General features: G+C 40.6%; 1 protein-coding gene across 1 annotated transcript; it reads left to right on the top strand.

Annotated features, from left to right (window-relative positions):
- The first annotated feature begins 135 nt into the window (after window positions 1-135).
- On the top strand, window positions 136-17,557 carry strc1 (stereocilin 1). The gene is made up of 28 exons (XM_016672435.1): window positions 136-898; window positions 979-1,003; window positions 1,324-2,647; window positions 3,346-4,149; window positions 5,412-5,477; window positions 5,581-5,691; window positions 5,778-5,932; window positions 6,802-6,988; window positions 8,066-8,181; window positions 8,547-8,676; window positions 8,762-8,944; window positions 9,835-9,870; window positions 9,963-10,154; window positions 10,416-10,556; window positions 10,929-10,987; window positions 11,159-11,294; window positions 11,404-11,492; window positions 11,836-11,971; window positions 12,567-12,763; window positions 13,510-13,600; window positions 13,827-13,998; window positions 14,744-14,919; window positions 15,034-15,189; window positions 15,403-15,545; window positions 15,648-15,796; window positions 16,523-16,620; window positions 16,759-16,897; window positions 17,079-17,557. The coding sequence occupies exons 1-28, from the start codon at window positions 208-210 to the stop codon at window positions 17,159-17,161; spliced, it is 5,985 nt and encodes a 1,994-aa protein (XP_016527921.1). The 5' UTR covers window positions 136-207; the 3' UTR covers window positions 17,162-17,557.
- Window positions 17,558-18,334: the final 777 nt, after the last annotated feature.

Here is an 18,334-nt window from a genome sequence, read left to right as displayed (position 1 = left end):
CCTTCTTGCATCAGGGTTGAAAGTAAGTCTGGATCCTTGGAGGCATAATATAGAAAAATGGAAGTGGTTTAAAACCTTTGAACAGTATTGAGGTTTAGACACTATTTCAATTTTTAGTTCAAATAGACCTTAATGCAATAGTTGTGTGTATAAATTTTGTATGGTGATGCTTCTGAGGAATTTATTTTTCTTCTTATTTAAACAGGGATGATATGTAACGTCAAGCTAGTGCGTTCACAAGCCAGATTAGCCGCGAGACAAACCAACGTGACGCCCGCTGAGAACAGCAAGTTAGAGGAGGACATCCAAAAGGTTATTAAAGAAATCCACTCCCTCTCTGCTGGAAACACACGCAACTTTGCCATCCCTTTGTCAGAGGAGCCCCTCAACCTCAATATGTATTATAGCATCCTGAGTAACCTCAACAGCCTTTTCCAACCACTGATGAAAGAGGGATTCTTTGATGACCTGCCCAAAATCCTGGTTTGCCTTCTGTCAGAGAGGCAGGACTGTGGGCTAATGGCAGAGCTAACAAAGGCGGTGTCTCTGGAGATGGCCCAGCCGCTGCTGATGTTTTTCTCCTCGCTCAAATCTCAGACATGTACTCCACTGACCACCGAAGGAGAGACGAGGAGCTTCTTTGGGACCTACCTGAACATTGGGGACACAGTCACGGCAGCATTCAGTGGCTTCCAGCAGATGTTCATCAATATGCTGTCGAACCTTACGCTGTCTGAGAACTTGACGAAAATTCTGAGCAGCCTTCTCGATTCTCTTGCGACAAATGTGTTGCATTTCACAGCACTGTTTCTTGAAACACCACTGGACTATGTCAGAATAGCTTTAGAGTTTGGAATCGAGGTCCCATCTCCGGACGAACAAGATACCTGCAAGCAAGGTGAAGTGTGTCTTTATTTGATTACAACATGAACGCTTCTGTGTATCTGCGCTAATTATTGTTTTCCTTTTATTCTGCAGGAGATCTGAAGCAGCTAATTATGTGGTGAGTCATTAGCTGTTCACTGGCTTTGCTAACAAAACACTACCTGAAAAAAAGAGATTGCTTTTAAAAGGAAGTTCATTTTTGGTTGCAAATTCAAATGTAAAGCAATCCCACAAAACCCTGTATGGTTTTGAATTCAGGTTTTTGATTCTTAAAAATATTAAAAATGTTGGTAATGTTACCAAATTCACATTAGATGTGCGGATCAGGAACAGAAAAGCAGTACATCACTACTAGTGCACCTTTTAATCAATCTGTAAGTTTCAAGTAACTTTCTACTGTTTTGCAGCAAAATGACTAATAATTGGATGTTTTTTCAGGGGACTAAAGCACAATGTGAGTTGGTCTTTTGGCATGCCACTTGTTGACATCCTCCTGGAAACCTTCCTGCCCTCAGAGTGCCAGATTCCTTCCAGCCTCCTGTTCCAGCGCAGCGCACCACAGCTAAAAAATCACACCTATGTCAACTACGAGATCACGTGTGATCACCACAACCTGGCTGCTCTCAATGACACTCTGTGTGCTGATGTCCTCATGGGTTTAGGAAATGGATCGTCTCTGATAACATTTTGCCAGGCCCTGAGCTCCCTGAGCAGCAGCCAGCTGGCGCTTGTGTGGAGCAACATGTGTTATATTTTTCAGGCGCTGTTTTCTCCACTCGTCAGCAAGTCGTCTGACTGTGTGGTTGGGGACGCGCAGCCTTCGGCTGTCTCCAGCCCTCTGAATGAGTCTCAGTTGGTCTCTCCATCTGCTCTCCGTCGAGTCGCCAGGGAGGTCTCAAGCCTCCGACAGCTCGCCTGTGACTACAGCAGCTGGGTGAACAACACTGTAGATGCTGTTCTTGTGACTTTCTGCAGTGAAAATGACCAGATGCAGTTTGTGGGGCAGGTCTGTAACAATGCTTCACTGATGAAGAAATTGCTGTCAGACCAGAAGAACCGTTGGCTGTATGCATTTTGTTCCAACTTCTCTGCCGGCGCCGCATACCTGGTGAGTCAGTTCTGCATGTACGAGCAGTGGCTCAACCAGCCTGCTCAGGTAGTGGACTCCGCCCTGTTGCAGTTCTGCTTCAGCTTTGATGCTCCAAGACTGACCAGTCTCATCTGTGAGCACACTGGATTCTTGATGCTTCTCATCTCCAATCCTGACAACTGGCCGCTGATGCCCAACTGTTCAGGCTCATCTCCACCACTGTTCACCTACCCTGACTTAGAGCCGGATTACTGCCAGTACTCGGAGTGGCATGACGTGATGCAGATTACCACAGACATTTTGTCAAAGTGCATCCGCGTTGATCAGAGCGGATTCGCGAGAGAGGTCTGTCAGAACAAAACGTTTCTGAACAGCCTTCTGCAAAATAAAGAGATTGCGTGGCTCGAGTCCCACTGCAGCACCTCTATGGTTTCTCCTCCCCCTGGGCCAACGCCATCCTTTAACCTGGCAGCATGGTGCGACTACCACAACTGGGCTGAGAAGTGGGTAGATGATTCAGTCGTCGGCCTCTGCTGGCAGAACGATCAGGTCTCCTTTCAGGAGAACGTGTGCTGCAAGACAGCTGTGTTTGAAAAGCTTCTGGAAAACCCTCTGAACAAATGGCTCACATCTGTCTGCACCGACCTGGAAGAAATAACCATGACACCAGAGGTGAGCACCTTATAAGGTGGTATTTAACAAAATGAAAATACTTATTTTAATTTTGTTTAATGGAAGTAATGAGTACAGAAAATGTTTTCAAAAACTCTAAAAACACAAAAAAGGTGACTGGCATGCTTTGTAATAATCCATAAAAATAGTTAGCCAAACAAAAACTAAGCTTTTACAGTTCATTTTAATGCAATGTATTGTGACATTTTAATGCAATGTATTGTGACATGGAAACAGTCACTAAAGTAAATAAGAAGCCTGTAGATCTTGTTTATACTAAAATACACAATTTGCTTCGAGGATGTACAAAATAATTTTTTTCCCTGAGTGGAAAGTTGTGATGAGCAGTTTTTATTTTCTCAGTGATAGATTTCTGTCCAAACCAGCTCAGAAACATCTGGTCTATGTCTGATTATGAAGCAGATCTCAAAAATTATTTATGCCATCTCAAAAAAACAACTCCAAATCGTGTATGGATATTTACAAAGCCATTAGTCTGTATTAGACAATTATTGATATGAAAGCCTACAGCTACTTACTATTACGATTATGTTGGTCCACAGCCCATTACCAATAGCTTAATTAATGCACAGTATAACCTGCTTCAGTCCATATTAAGACTTTATTCATTTAAAGAAACTCAGGATGTTTGTTTCGTATTAACTTTCTGTCTTTGTTGTATGCTGTCTGTCATTTAGGTGTGCAAGTACTCTGACTGGACCCGTCCCATCATCGTGGACATGACTGATCTTGCTTTGTGTGCTGAGATTGACCAACAGAACTTCACCTCCAAAGTCTGTACTAATAGCACAGTCCTTCAGAACCTGCTGGCCAATCAGGACAACGCCTGGCTGATACGGTACTGCGGCAATTATTCAGTGATTCCTACTCCAGGAGGACAGACCATCCAACCTGGAATCAATGCCACTGAGCAGTGTCTGTACTCCAACTGGATCACTTCTCTTCCAAATGCAAAGCTCCTGGTTCACTGCTGGGAGAAAGACCAGGCCAATTTCATCTCATCTATTTGCCCCAACGTTGGCGTCCTCTTGTTTCTGTCCCGGGAACCTTCCACAGCCTGGGTGAGCAACATCTGTACGGCCTACACCAACTACACCACCACCAACAACAGCACCACTACAAAACCCAATGATTGTGCATCACAAACTCTGATCAAGCAGTTCAGCTTCATGTGCCCACAGTACTTCATCCCAGACTGTAAGCCTTGTCCCAGTCAGAACACGGTTTTGCAGATGACCGTGCGCTGCTGGGTGGAGAGACTGAACTCCAGGATGGAGGATCTGCTGACTACACCTGTGACTGAAGTGTTGAATCGGGCAGTTGCTGCAACTGTGGTGATCCTGCTGGCTGTGGAGGACTCTATGGGTCCCATTTGGCAAGTCAACAACACCATAAAACAAAGTACTCTGACATCTGTTGTTGACTACTTACAGAGAGAAATCAACCAGGACAGGAAGAAGGTCTTGCTACAGTGTTTCGGGGTAGGTAGTAGATTCTGCTGAGAACTGAGACTGAGGATAACAATAATGTGTTGAAACCTGTTGAATGGTTGGCAATACTAAAGATTAGAAACAAAGATTGACATATTTTCTGTGTAGCTCTGCTTTTAGTTTATTATTGATGTAAACATGCATCAAATCAGTTTTCATTACTACATATGCACATTTGACCTCCAGCTTGTTGCTGGTGTCTGATTACTGTAATTGATACTGATGTGATAAGTCTTTGCAGCCCGGTGTAATCTCTACATGGTTACACCTAAGTTAACAATTACTAGTGTTGTGCAAACACCTGGGGTCATTGCCTCATTTCGTCATGGTTTGAAACAAAGAAGACAAGCTTTTTTATTACCGTATTTTCCACACTATAAGGCGCACCAGGTTATAAGGCGCACCTTCAATGAATGGCCTCTTTTAAAACTTTTTTCATATATAAGGCGCACCGCATTATAAGGCGCATAGAATAGATGCTATAGAGACTGGAGTTACATTATGCATCCACTAGATGGAGCTGCACTAAAAGATGAATGTCTAAAGCCACTTTGTTGACATAAAGAATGCCAACAAAACAGTCCGACTCCAGTCGGTGAGGAGAGCCTTCACGACTGGGCCGTAGGATGGTCACCCTTCTCCGTTCGCGCACAGCATGTTCGTGGAGAACGTGGTGCTAAATGACCCGCAAAAGACCTGATTTTCAGATAGGTAGGTAGATGGGTCAGTCAAACTTTATTAACGTTCAGCGTTCTGACAACTATCCCAGCATGCACCGCGCGCTTCTTCTTCTACGGGCGAAAATGAAGTTGGCAGCCGCTTACCGTAGTTGCTAGACCTGTTGTGGCTCAATATTGGTCCATATACCGGATTATAAGGCACACTGTCAGCTTTTGAGGAAATTGAAGGTTTTTAGGTGCGCCTTATAGTGCGGAAAATACAGTAATTTTATTTAGGCAACAGGTTTAGGAAAGAACCAGAAATTTGGGCTCTACTTAGAATTTATGACTTCTGAAGGCAGTCAGAGGAAAGAGGCTTGAATCAGTTCCCCTGATATTGGTCTCATAAAAGAAATGACCTGAAAATAGTGTGTATGTGGGGGTGGGGGTTACGGGAGGGGTAATAAGAGTTTAACATATGCCTCTGTGAAAGAATAACTAAAGTAATCTTCAATACATTTTTACAGTAATGTATGCCAACAGTATACCAGTCACAAGTGCTGTAAAACTTGTCTGCGTGTGTTCTTGCTGCAGACAGTTCTCAGCAGACTGCTGGAGACATCAAGATACAGGTTCGGCATTGAACTCCTTTTAATCAAGGTTGGACACATCCCCAATCTCAATGTTGCTCCATGATTCAATGATCCCCTTACTATTTGAGTTTGACCTCTAGTGGTGTTTGTTTTGTTCTCCTTCTGTTTAGGAGTACCTCAGCTTGCCTTTGAGAAGCGTGCAGCCGGTGCTGGCTGCAGCACATATCAACACCATCAGAGTAATCCTCCAGTATTACAACAGTTTCAAGGGCACCATACAGGTGGTTGAACTTTCAATTTTATCATTCCTCCACTTCTCAGTGTACTGTATGTTCACAAACTGCATTGTTGTTGCTCATTTTACCAGTTATCTAAAGAGTACCAGTCGACCATGGTGTCAGTGATACTTAAGACCCACCTAGCAGCAGATAATGGACTTCTTCTTGACCTGGGTTCTCTGCTGGTCGCAGTCAGTCCAGATGATATCAAGACATTTCCCTCCTTACAGAACAATGTCAATTTGTAAGTAATAGCTTCAGCTTTCATTTTTGTTGAGGGTAATGTCCATGAGATTATTTGGATCCAATAAAGCTTCGGTTTAATCCAACAAAAAAGAGGGATCATTTTGCTGTTGGTACTTTTAGCAGATTAAAAGAAACTAATGAGAATAAATGATTTCTTCATCATAGGTTGTGAGTGGGAAAACACCTAAAAGATCCAAACCCTTGATTGTTTTCAAGAAGGTTCATTTTGTGTGGACACAGCACTGATTCCTCCAAGAAATCATAAGCCCTTCATGTCTGAATTTCAGGGATTTTTTTCCCCCCCAGTTATATTTGATAACGAAATCTCACTTATTTACATACATACATTGTATATTTCTCTGAACACATCTCTGGTGTCAGACGTCTGTGAGAACTAATGTCTCATTGTGCCACAAGGCGACAGCCACATGCATTATGTATAGAAAGTAAAGGAAGCTCGCTCACTGACTAGATTTCAATCTTTGGAAAGCCTGTGTTTCTTGTAATCTTCTACCTAAAGAAATCTTTTCTTGGACTTTTGGAAATCAAGCCTGAATACAACACTGCAAATCAGTATGCCTGCAAAGCATTAAATGAGGCAAGCTTAGGTTATAACAGTTTGGTTTTGTTCAGACTGTTATGACAGTAAATGTAATCATTAAAACAGCTCAGCATTAATCTATAAACAAAAACTACGTACTAAATGTGCCTCAAACTTTCAAATGGTTCATTATAAAACTGAGTCTTGATGTCAGATTTTGTATATGACCTTTTTTTAAAAAAAAAAAAAAAAAAAAAAAAGAAGAAGGCCATAATAAGGATTTCACAAGCTTTTACAACATTTCTGATGCTTTTGTTTCCTCTTAGGTGGGAGACCATTAACGCGAACTTGGACAGAATGAGCCTGGCTCAGCAGGAGGCCTTTGGCTTGTGGTACAGCAAAATTTTATCTCCCTCCAACATCACTAGAGGTCAACAGTCACTCATCAGGGACACAGGAAACCTGATCGCCTACTTGCCTTTCCACCTCTTCCAACACCTCTCAGCTGCTCAGGTAACGTCCCTTTGAGCTCTGACACCCAGATGGGGAATCTGAGAACCCAGGACATCGTTCGATTAGCCGTGGGGCACAACAAGGCTGCGTCTCACCAGCCGCCTCTTCTAATGTCTGCCATCGCTATTAGAAGTAATCTTCTTATGGAAATCGTTTAAAAAGTAAAAACACACTGAACTGTCCACTCGACCTAATAATTAGTTGTTCTATGTTTGGTGGCCACGTTTCCATCAAGTGTTTGCAACATCTGGTGGTGAGTCTTGGAGGAACTTTGGTCTTCAACGTGAGCTATGTCTTCATTTTCATTTTAGTCATTAGTTCTTTTGATAAGAAACTCTTCCATAGATGTCATTACTGTCCAGTCACTTTATTAATCATAATTGATTAATTAATCACATTTATTATAATCAGAAACTTTAGGGTATATATTGGTTTGAATAGTTATGTCCTCTTGAAGTCAGGATAAATTGTAAGAACTCCAAATCCCCTTTATCTCATAATTTAAAATCAGACTATGTGTATGTATAAAATCTGCATCTCCTAGTTTATTTTTAATCTTTGTACGTTTGATGTTTAAAAAAACCCTTTTAAAATAAATGTGTATTTTTGTGTAGAATAATTGCAATCATTTTCTAACCCTGACCTGCTCCTGCTCCTCATTGAGATAGTTGGAAAATATTTTTATGTCACAGTTCTACTTTCATATTAAATCAATATGGAAGTGGGCTACCTTATAAACATATATACTTTATGTAAATTGTATACTTTCTTATCGTTCTCATTATAGAGTAGCTAAAAACGATGGGCCCCTGTGTCACATTATAAGCATACCCCGTTATAACATTAAGAAATGTTCTAAGAGCTCAAGTGATTTAGTACAAAACCCTGGATAAATGTAAACAAATTAAATGTTACATTTTCATAGGTTTTCTGTATCTATACATGTTTTATTTCTTTTTATATCAAGAGTGCTAATCATTGTGGTGGACACTAGACACTGTATTGCACCACTGTAAATGTTACAGCCTTAATAACTGCAATATTTACAATATTTCAATGCTTTATGTTTGTCTGCAGCTGTTGGATGGACTGGATGTGCTGCAGAGAAACACCCTCTCGCCGCTAAAGCAGGATTTCATCGCCAACAAACTTATTAGGACCTACAGGAACATGACAGCTCAGGATCTAATGAGGTCAGGAAAGCATGTTGGATTATTTTTTATATTATCTCATCCAGGAGACAATATTATAGACATGTAAAACTTGTGCAACAAGTGGTTATTATAATTTCATCATATAACAACTGGTTATTGTTGTTATATGATGAAAGTTATAATGAATGAGCTATAAGAGAAATAATAAGAAAAAAAATAATCATCATTTATCTTTAAGTAGTGGGAAAAATGACCATAGCTGCACTTGAGAAGATTGCTATTAATTCATGAAAATATTAACATTTTCTGAATGTGTTTAGTACTAAGATGACATGTTTATGTTTTTCCTTTCTGTAGGGTTCATGATCTCCTGATGTGTGTTAAAACAATGTTTCTAATTTCAGATTGGGAGATCTCTTATGCCTCGCAGAGGCTCAGGATCTCCTTGTTTACAAAAACACTGAGGTCTTCCAGGTCATCCAAGAGAATATTATGAACTGCACACTCAGTGGACTCAGTGTGCCCAGCCAGCTGGTAGGAGTGGATCATTCCCTTCTTTCCTTATTTATATATATATATATATATATATATATAAAGACAAGTCATATTCTTTGTCCAGGTTTCTGATCTCTTACTGAGCAACCCAGAGTTTAAGATCCCATCCTCACTCAGTCCTGACCGACTGAAAGAGATCGCTCCACTCCTGCCCCTGCTGAGCGTAACTTTCCTGAATGGTCTGACGACGTCCCAGTTGCTCTCCGCTCTTCCTGCCCTCAGCACCGTACCGTTTACTCCAACACAGGTAGAGTTTAACTGGACCCTTTCAGTCTGTGGCTGTAGCTTTAAAGAACCTTAAATAAAATGGGCTCCTTTTTGTTTTGGCCAGCCATGATTAAAATCTGAACTAAGATTCTAATCGCAAAGACCTCACAGCTGTCAGTAGCCATACCTTACTGACAGCAGTCCAGGTATTTGAAGTGTTCTTTTTGCAGCTGATGCAATCAAAGAAGCCGTTGTTTGGTTTCTATTCAGGGGGCTGAATAGTTTTGACACTAAATGACCATAGCAGCTATGGTCAGAATCAAAGTTGGATTTAGTGTTGATTTTAAAAAATAAACTGTTATAATTTAGGTAATTTAGGGTTGCACAGAGGCGCAATTAGTAGCTCTGTTGCCCTTCAAAAGAATCCTGTTTTTAAATGCTGACCTGGGATCTGTCCCAGGTCAGCATTTAAAAACAGGATTTAATTTGTTTACATGCACATGTTCTCCTTGTGCATGTGTGGGTTCACTCCGGATACTCCAGCTTCCCTCCACAGTCCAAAAACATGACTTTTAGGTTTTAGGTTTCTTTAAATTCTCCTTTGGTGTGTTTATGTGCATGGTTGTTTGTGCTGTCTGTCTCTGTGTTGCCGTGCAACAGACTGGGAGTCTGTCTAGGGTGTACCCCGCCTCTCGCCCAGTGACAGACAAGCACCAGCACCTGTGGCAACCCTGCAAGGATAAGTGTGCAAGATAATGGAGTAGTTTTTTTTAAACTACTCAAGATATTCTTGTTGAAAACACCTTGACATTTTTTATTGTATCAACAAACTTATTTTGCAGTGGTGGTTAGATAACCTTTTGCGTAACTAAATAAGCTCTAGGGGAGTAGGTTTAACAGCAGCTTGTGTTCATTCTTTGTGTTCTAAAGGCCTCCATAATAATGGACAAACTTCTAACTAACGCAGTGAGTTAAAACTTAAACTCTTAATAGACTGAATGTTGTGTGGACAAGCTCGGTGTCATGTGTAGCCTCACGCCGCCCTTCCCTCTCCCCAGCGGATCCCAGTCCAGCTGGAGGAGCTCGGTTCCCTCATTGTTGGTGTAAAGACAGAGACCCTCCTGTCTCTCACCTCTGACAAACTGCTCTCCGCCTTGAAGGTCTTCGCTCAACACACTCCCGCTCGCTGCCGGCCATACATGTCTGTCTTCTGTGCGCCGGAAGCAAACGCCATTGCCACGAAACTATGGGTACTGAAGAGACGAGGCTTATTCACACTGATGTCATTTTCAGTACAGACAGGTTCTGTTTGAAAGTTCAAATTTGAATAGAAAATCCAAAAAAAAAAAAAAAAAAAATTTTCAGTACAGACAGGTTCTGTTTGAAAGTTCAAATTTGAATAGAAGATCCAAAAAAAAAAAAAATTGAAAATCAAAGATTTAGATCTTTATTTGTAGAAGTGATTTGCTACATGATTTTTTTTTTTTACTTTATTATTTTTTTTTTTTTAGGGCTTCCCTGAAGTTGTCAGCTGGTTGGACGACGTGGAGCCTCTGCTCAGATGGACGCCTCTGATATGTATCCTTCCAAGAACTCCGCTTCTTGTGAAAAATCTCTCCAATACCGCCACGAAACCCTGGAAAACACAGCAGGTATCACAGAGCTGCCACTGAATTTGAAAACATGTAAAATTACTTGAGAGATTTAATAAAAAATTCTGCTTCAACTGTAATCGAAGCTCAACACATGCTTACCTGCTGCCTACCACACACACACACACACACACACACATGCTCTCTGTGCAGATGTCAGAGATGTTTTCAATTTTTACAGGATTGGCAGCACTAACGTCAGAAATGTTTGAGTTCTTTGTGCTTCCTCAGAATTGTGATTATTGAGCAGTTAAATCATCCAAACAACTTGCGTTTTGATGCCACTTCATCCTTGTATCACATCTTGAAAATTAACAGAAATTAACATGCATTAAAACCTTTTTTTTTTTTTTTTTCCATTTTATCCTACAGGCTCAAGCAATTGTCAAGGCGGTTAATATTTACACAAATCAAATCAAGCAACATTTTCTGTAAGTTATTTTTGTTTCTGCCATGTGGCATTCTTTGGTTTTATAAGTAGAAAAGAGTAGCAGGAATGTTTCTGTTTTCATCAACCTAATTGCCACATCTGTGACGCGCTGTGCATCATCTTTACTGTTCGACTCTCGCGTCTGTGTGTCTGTGTGTGTGTGTGTGTTCAGGAGCCTGGGAACACTGGGTCAGGGTGTGAGCTGCCAGGACCTACACCAGCTTTTACAGGCTGATCGGTCACCTTCTTTTGTAAGGAAGATCTTGGCCCTCCTCAGGCAACAGCCCGGTCTTCTTCACACTGCACTGGTAATTTTAACAGCATAACCAACACATATACCATTTTTTATTTTTTATTTTTTTTTACAATGCATGTAATATATGTGCATCATGTGTGTTATTTTGTCCTGGTGGACAGAAAAGGTGTGTGATTGAGGAGCTGTACCCACTTCAGTTCTTCGCTGACCTGCTTCAAGATCTTGGAGCTGAAATTGCGTTGTGCATACCGTGAGTCATAAAAACTCCAACTTCTCTCTCAAACTCCTAATATTCATGTCTGTCAAAAAAAAAAGTTCTGTGAAATATTACTTCTAGTCCTTTGTGTTCTTGTACTGATTGCTTAAAATAATTTATTCTGAAGCTGCATGTTGCTTTGTTTTTAAAAAGAGACTGGAATGAGTTTACAATACAGGAAACATGTAAAGATGAGATTGCAGAGCAAGATTTTCTAATTTCTTACTTTGTTGCCTGAAGAGCAATAAAGTAAACTGTGATGTTTCATATATACACATTTTTAGACTGTGTAAATAAAAATAAAAAAACATGTATGTATTCATGTCGCTGCTTTCAGGATGGACATCATTAGGTTGTTTCCTGCAGAAATGATGGACATTCTGAAGAAGATGATTGTTGCCTCCCCTCAGTACTTTCTCATGTTAACTAGAATACAGCAGGAGATTCTTGTGGACAAAATCATTCAGAGGATGGTATGTAGGCGAACTCCCCCGCTCCACCTTATATAATATTAGTAATGTTGAAATTCAAATAAACAAGAGTCCAGATTTTGAGGAATTAAAACTATTTTAAACAATATTATTCTCAACAAACTATTTTAAACAATATTATTCTCAACACTTAATACATAAAGTTTTTTTGAAGATATTTTTGGGGGCTCCAAATCAAAATGTTTCACTATATGATTTCTCAAAGTGGCTTGTCACCTAAACCAAAGAAAAAACTGGTAGTTGTTTCCATCCATATGATCACACAGGAGTAATTTTGTAATACTTGTCTCTTTTGAAATGTTGCCAGAGCTTTGTCTAAGATCTGGATCTGAAAAACGAGTTTCAATTGTGGATTTTTCATGTGCAACAAACTAATTACAAATAACTTGTATATTTCTTTAGTTTTGGGTAGGAAGAACTGCATTATCTAAACTCCTGAATTTGGTCACAATTACCGGTAAATCAAATTTACACCTAGTTGAGATCAGAAACCTCATTGTTTTATATGTGTTACCTCACAGTCAGAAATTGAAGTGCTCGGCTTTATCACTCAGGTGTTTTTGACTTTTCTCTGTAGAACATGTACACTGGGCCATTCACTGAAGAGGAGTTTCGTTCACTAGACATTCTGGCCCCATTTGTGGCGGATGAAGTTTTCGTTCAGGTGGATCGAAGCTTCTTCGCTAAAAACCTGGATTACCTCCAAAGGCTTTGCTACAGCAGCAGCAAGATGGAAATCGTGGCCCGTATTCTGCAAGAACCGGCTGTTTTTGGGTAAAGATACCACAGACTGAAAAGAGACTCAAAAATCATTCAACCTATGAGAAACAAAGAGCAATGCTGAAAATGTGAAACGATTGTACAGAGAACTAAAGAGAAACCAAGCTGTTCATAAAGCACATTTTGAAAACCGCAACTTATCTCAGCTCTAAAGAATTGCTTTAGGTGTTGGAAAAACATTTGCCTAAACAACTATTCAGTTAGTCTCTTTGCTAGAAAAATACATTGTGTATTACAAAGGGTTAAATATGATGTGAGCTTCATTGAAATCTTGATGATATATGTATACTTTGCCCTGCATGGTAAAGTTATGTTTTATCAAACTGCTAAAACATTTTAATTAAGTTAGGCTTCTATTTTCATACCTCGTCAAATTGTTAGAGATTTTAACTTCAGTCTGTATGTCTCAAACTTCCAGAGTAATTTCAGACAGTTCTTCCTAACCGAGCAAACTCAGGTTGAATAAGTCTTCTTCAGATGACTCCCATGAAAAGTAATCTAAATCCATTTGCAATGTGTTTTGGAGTTAATTAACTAAATGTTATTGTGACTAAAAGAAAAACTACCTAGGAAAGTCTGAAATTGCCCCCGTTTTCTTTTCGTAACATCTACAGCTCCCATTTTTTTTGTGAATTGTAACTCTTACGCGGATGAGTTCCCATGTAAAATTCTAACATTTAAAAGCCTTTGTAGAATGGTTAGCTGTTGAGCTCATGAGGGATTTGTGTACTTGCTTACAGGCCAGTGACGAACTGGACCCAGGACACGCTAAGTGTAGTGGGACGGTTTCTCTTCTTCCTGCCTTCTAACGTTTTGCAGGACCTGCCATTGGTGAGTTCACTGCAACAGATTCTGTAACAGATTCTTTCCCGTAACATATCCATTGTGGGTTTTGCTTGACTGGAACATGATCTCAGGGCAGGTCAGGCATACAAAGGCTGAAAAGAAACCCTTCAGGTGTCAGTTCTCTAGCGTGTTTCGGGATCAGGTGGTGAAGTTCCTGTTTTCCTGTGAACTACCCACTCACACGATTGTGTTTTTGCTTTTGTTCCCACAGTCGCTGATGACAGTGGGGCGCGTAGAGAAGCTGTTCATGAGCCAGCGTCAGTGGGAAGATGGCGACGTGGGGATCCTCTGCTCCGACACGAATGAAAGAAAGGATGTCTTTAGCAAACAGCAGTTTGTTCTGCAGTTTTTCCTGGGCTTCCTTAAAATGAATTCTTTGTCATGTGAGCATCACTTTGGTTCATATAAAGTTACTCTGTGGTACACTTGATGTAAGAAGAGTTAAAATGTCAGGTTTTTGTGATGTGAAACCATGATAAATGATTTTTTTTCCACTTTAATAGAACGTATATCCTGTACAACTCAACTGCAAGACAAGCAATATCTGTTAGTGTATAAAACAGAAAAGTATAAAGTTGCAGTAACTTTGTTGCATAGATATGCACATCCTTAAATTAACTTTGTTAAAACACCCTTTGATCCAATTTCAGCATCCAGTCTTTTGGGTTTACATCTAACCCAAATTATAGTTAATCTGTTTTTTGTTTTTTTTCATCATTTAACCAACGCCATCTTTGCAGAGAGCTTACAAAAGTTCAAAAAGGTCTCATTATTTAGAGGTATTAGGCTGACAAAAATATGTAAGGAGCTGCAGGAATTTCTGGTTAGAATTGATTTTATGCTAAATCAGTGTATTCTCCGTGTGAAAGACCAGACTTTTAAGACTGAAGCTTTTTTTTCTTCCAAAGGAAACTTGACAGCTCATCTTTGTCTAAAAGTTTATGTAAACTACAGAACCGAAGTACAAAGACAGACAACTGAAATTCAGTATTGTGCTAAGTGTTTAACTTGTTGGGTTGATTTCTCATTGAGGTTTTTATGAACAATGAGAAACCAGTGGATGAACTTAAACGTTGCAGCCCCAGACCACTTTTTTTTTTTTTTGTCTCTGTGTTTCTTGTCTCTAAGTGTCTCCAATTGTTCCTACCTGTGAGATCTTGCGCACCACGGCCCCCTCTGCTTGGACCTCCAGCAGCTTCAGCAGCATGTCTTCATCGGCCTTCTCCAACTGTCTGGAGCTGATAGGCCAGGACCCGTTTCTCGCATCCTACCAGCGTACCGAGATTCTCAAAAGAGTCAAAAAGGTTAGACCCACCAGGGGGACATACGTCAGTACCTCACAGGCGAGACAGCACTGATGAGTTTTACCATTTGATGTCAATTCTGTCTTCTTCTGGGTCACTCTGCTCTATGTGAAGATGTACGGACCCGCCTCCTCCTTCTCCCAGTCTGTGATCGCTCAGCTGGGTGGGATAGCAGTAGAGCTGTCACCAGAGGAGCTGAGTACTCTTCGACTGACAGAGCGACGGAGTATTAGCGCTTTGGGAGCTCTCAACACCTGGAACAAAAGACAGGTAGCCTATTTCTGCACTGTAATGTTTTACGAAATGTAAACTTTCGTTTTTAAATATTTTGAAGACACAATTTAGAGGTAGTAATCTTAATGGGAGAAAAGTAATCTTTTTTTTTTTTATGTAGCAGCACCATATCATGCTTCTTCACACCAGTTTACATCCTGTTGTCTTGACAAGGATTAACCTAACATTATGTTTTGCTCATCTTTCTAGCTGACTGCACTGTTTACCGCTGTGTTAAACTCTACCAAGCTGACACCAAGCAAGCTCGACTCCAGTATGCTGGTGGCCCTGGGCCACATTGTGTGTGGAGCTCAAATCGCAGAGATCAACACTTTCAACAATGTGGAGTTCAGGTGAGAGCAGGTACCACAGAGAAGAAGCTGTATTTTTCTCAGCTCAGCGTAGCTCTTGTATTTACAGTCTTCTTGTGTTGTGTCTCCCCCTGCTGGCTGCAGTAAGGCGGTTCTCTGGCTGGGGAAGCTCAACCTGTCCTGCTCAGAGGAGCAGATGGGGGCTTTGGTTGGGCTGCTCACCAACAGTCTTGCTTTTGGACTCATGAGTTCATGGGGCACAGATGTGTTTATTGAGATTGGAGCTCTGGCAGGTACTGGATCTTTGACTTGAGTGTTCAACTTTGACTGATACCTTTAATTTTCCGATAACTCAGCCCAAATTATTTGTCATTTATTAGTAAAACAAATTAATTAAAACAAAGTGGGACAATTCTTTCCCCCAGGGATTATTCCAACAAATTAGGGTAAAACAGTGATTAACAATTGGAAACCAAGTTTCCTGAAAAACACAAATTATATAAAACATAAAATATGTGCACTTAAAGCTGTAATATGTACCTTTTATTTTAAAAATCTGGTATTTTATATATTTGGTATAATTGTCACTATGTTGTGACAGGGTGGCATGAGACGGATAATCTGTAAAAAAAAAAAAAAAATCAAGGTTCTCCACACCTAAACTGCAGAAATGCACCACTCTTGGTCAAAAAAAATTTAAAAAGGGCTTGTATTCTTCGCTTCCATTGCAACTTCATTTTAATAACAGAGTTTCAACAACCAGCAGAAAAATTTAAACAGTATATGCAATAAAATAACAGTAAAATAAAAACACATACATACAAGCCTTGTCTGATTGGTATTGTTTCTCTGTAAAAGCACTTTGAATTGTCTTTGACTGAAAGGTGCTATATAAATAAAATTGCCTTGCCTTGCCTTGCCTATATTAAAACAATAATAAAACGGTATAAGATCAGCTAAAAACAAATATAAAAATGCCAACATACTGAGTATGCTTTTGTCTTTGAAACTGTTCACAGCTGGCCTTCCTGACATTGTCATGTCATCTCTGGTGAAAGAGCAAATCGAAGGAATCTCACCCATGGCTATGTCCATGATACCACCTAAGAAGTTTTCTGTAAGTTCAGATATTTAATGTTTATCAAAAGCTTCCCGCAGAGTGAGTTTTGTTGCAGTTCTTCCATTAAATTCTCATTTTGTCTTCTGCTGCCGCCATGTTCAACTGCTTTCTTGTGTGTTTGGCCGTTTCTCCAAGGTGGTATTTCACCAGGACCAGATCAACATGTTCACCTATGAGCAGGCTTATGCATTGACTCCACAGCAGCGCGCGGCTCTGACAGATGTCCAGAAGAGAGCTATAGACATGGTGCTGACTTGCTGGAAAAGAAACATAGGTAAAACACAAAGTCAAAGCCCATGAAATTGTTGTAATCCAATACTGATTCCATAGGAATATGTTTGTTTAGGGTTTTTACAGCTGATATAGCATCCAGTTTTTTGCTGATGAAAAACACTAACTTTCTGTCACGTTTTGCATTGCTTTACATTTGTATTGGTTTCATTTTGCTCCGGCAGATTTGTCAGCAGGGCTGGCACAGAGCCACAGCCCTCTGTGCATCATACTGGGACTGCTGATGGTGCTGGCCATCCGGTTCTGACCCGACACATGAACCCGCTCACTCTACTGGACCAGAAGCTCCATCACAGCACTAAAAACACATCTCATTTACAACTCTGGACTTTGAAACATGACAGTTAATGAAATCACAATGTGTTTTCAGCAGCAATCAATCAGTTTGAAAGCTTTATAGATTAACTCATGGCAGAAAAAAAAAATATATATAGAGTATTTATTTTTTTATAAGCGTAATTGAATCCATGCTGCCCTAATTTATTATTCTTTATGGGCAACTTCTGCCTCAAACCTACAGATTTATATATATGCTTTTCAAATAATATATATTCTAAGAGTGGTAAACCCATTCTAATCTTGCAGTGCGCTTTGCATTGTTGTGGAGACTTTACATTATGAATATTAAAGACTAAATTCATCCTGAACTATGTGTATTTATTTATTCTCTACATAATTTCACACTATTTTGTTTCATTGTCAAGCTACATTCTTGATATTAATTCCTTTATTTATCTGTATAATCCTCCTAAATATTTTATTAGATATATGAACTGTCCTCTTACAACGTTCAATAATCATCCTGCATGCAACCTTATTCACTTTTTCATTCAATTGGGTACAAAAGTTTGATGAAGAGCATGTTTTCTTTCCGTCCGTCCGTCCGTCCGTCCGTCCGTCCTCTTCCGTTTTATCCGGGGTCGGGTCGAGGGGGTAGCAGCTTCAGAAGGGAGGCCCAGACTTCCCTCTCCCCAGCCACTTGTTCCAGCTTCCCGGGGGGAATCCCAAGGCGTTCCCAGGCCAGCCGAGAGACATAGTCCCTCCAGCATGTCCTGGGTCTTCCTCGGGGGCCTCCTCCCCGTGGGACGTGCCCGGAACACCTCACCAGGGAGGCGTCCAGGAGGCATCCATACCAGATGCCCGACCAGCCTAAGCTGCCTCCTCTCGACGTGAAGGAGCAGTGGCTCTACTGTAAGTCCCTCCTGGATGACTGAGCTTCTATCACCCTATTTCTAAGGGAGAGCTCTGACACCCTGCGGAGAAAACCCATTTCGGCCGCTTGTATCCGTGATCTCGTTCTTTCGGTCATCACTCAAAGCTCATGACCATAGATGACGATAAGAACATAGATCGACCGCTTCGCTTCGCTTTTTGGCTCAGCTCTCTCTTCACCACGAAGGACCGGTACAGCGCCCACTTC

The sequence above is a fragment of the Poecilia formosa genome, unplaced genomic scaffold, assembly GCF_000485575.1.
Source record: "Poecilia formosa unplaced genomic scaffold, Poecilia_formosa-5.1.2 Scaffold61, whole genome shotgun sequence".
Lineage (NCBI taxonomy): Eukaryota > Metazoa > Chordata > Actinopteri > Cyprinodontiformes > Poeciliidae > Poecilia > Poecilia formosa.
This window is presented reverse-complemented; position numbering and strand designations above follow the sequence as displayed.

Bases quoted from the DNA above. Each gene is read 5' to 3' on its own strand.
- strc1 (XM_016672435.1), top strand. From the start codon at position 208: ATGATATGTAACGTCAAGCTAGTGCGTTCACAAGCCAGATTAGCCGCG. The intron at 5,478-5,580 runs GTTGGACACATC...CCTTCTGTTTAG, and splicing joins TTGAACTCCTTTTAATCAAG to GAGTACCTCAGCTTGCCTTT. The intron at 16,621-16,758 runs GTAAGTTCAGAT...CGTTTCTCCAAG, and splicing joins TACCACCTAAGAAGTTTTCT to GTGGTATTTCACCAGGACCA.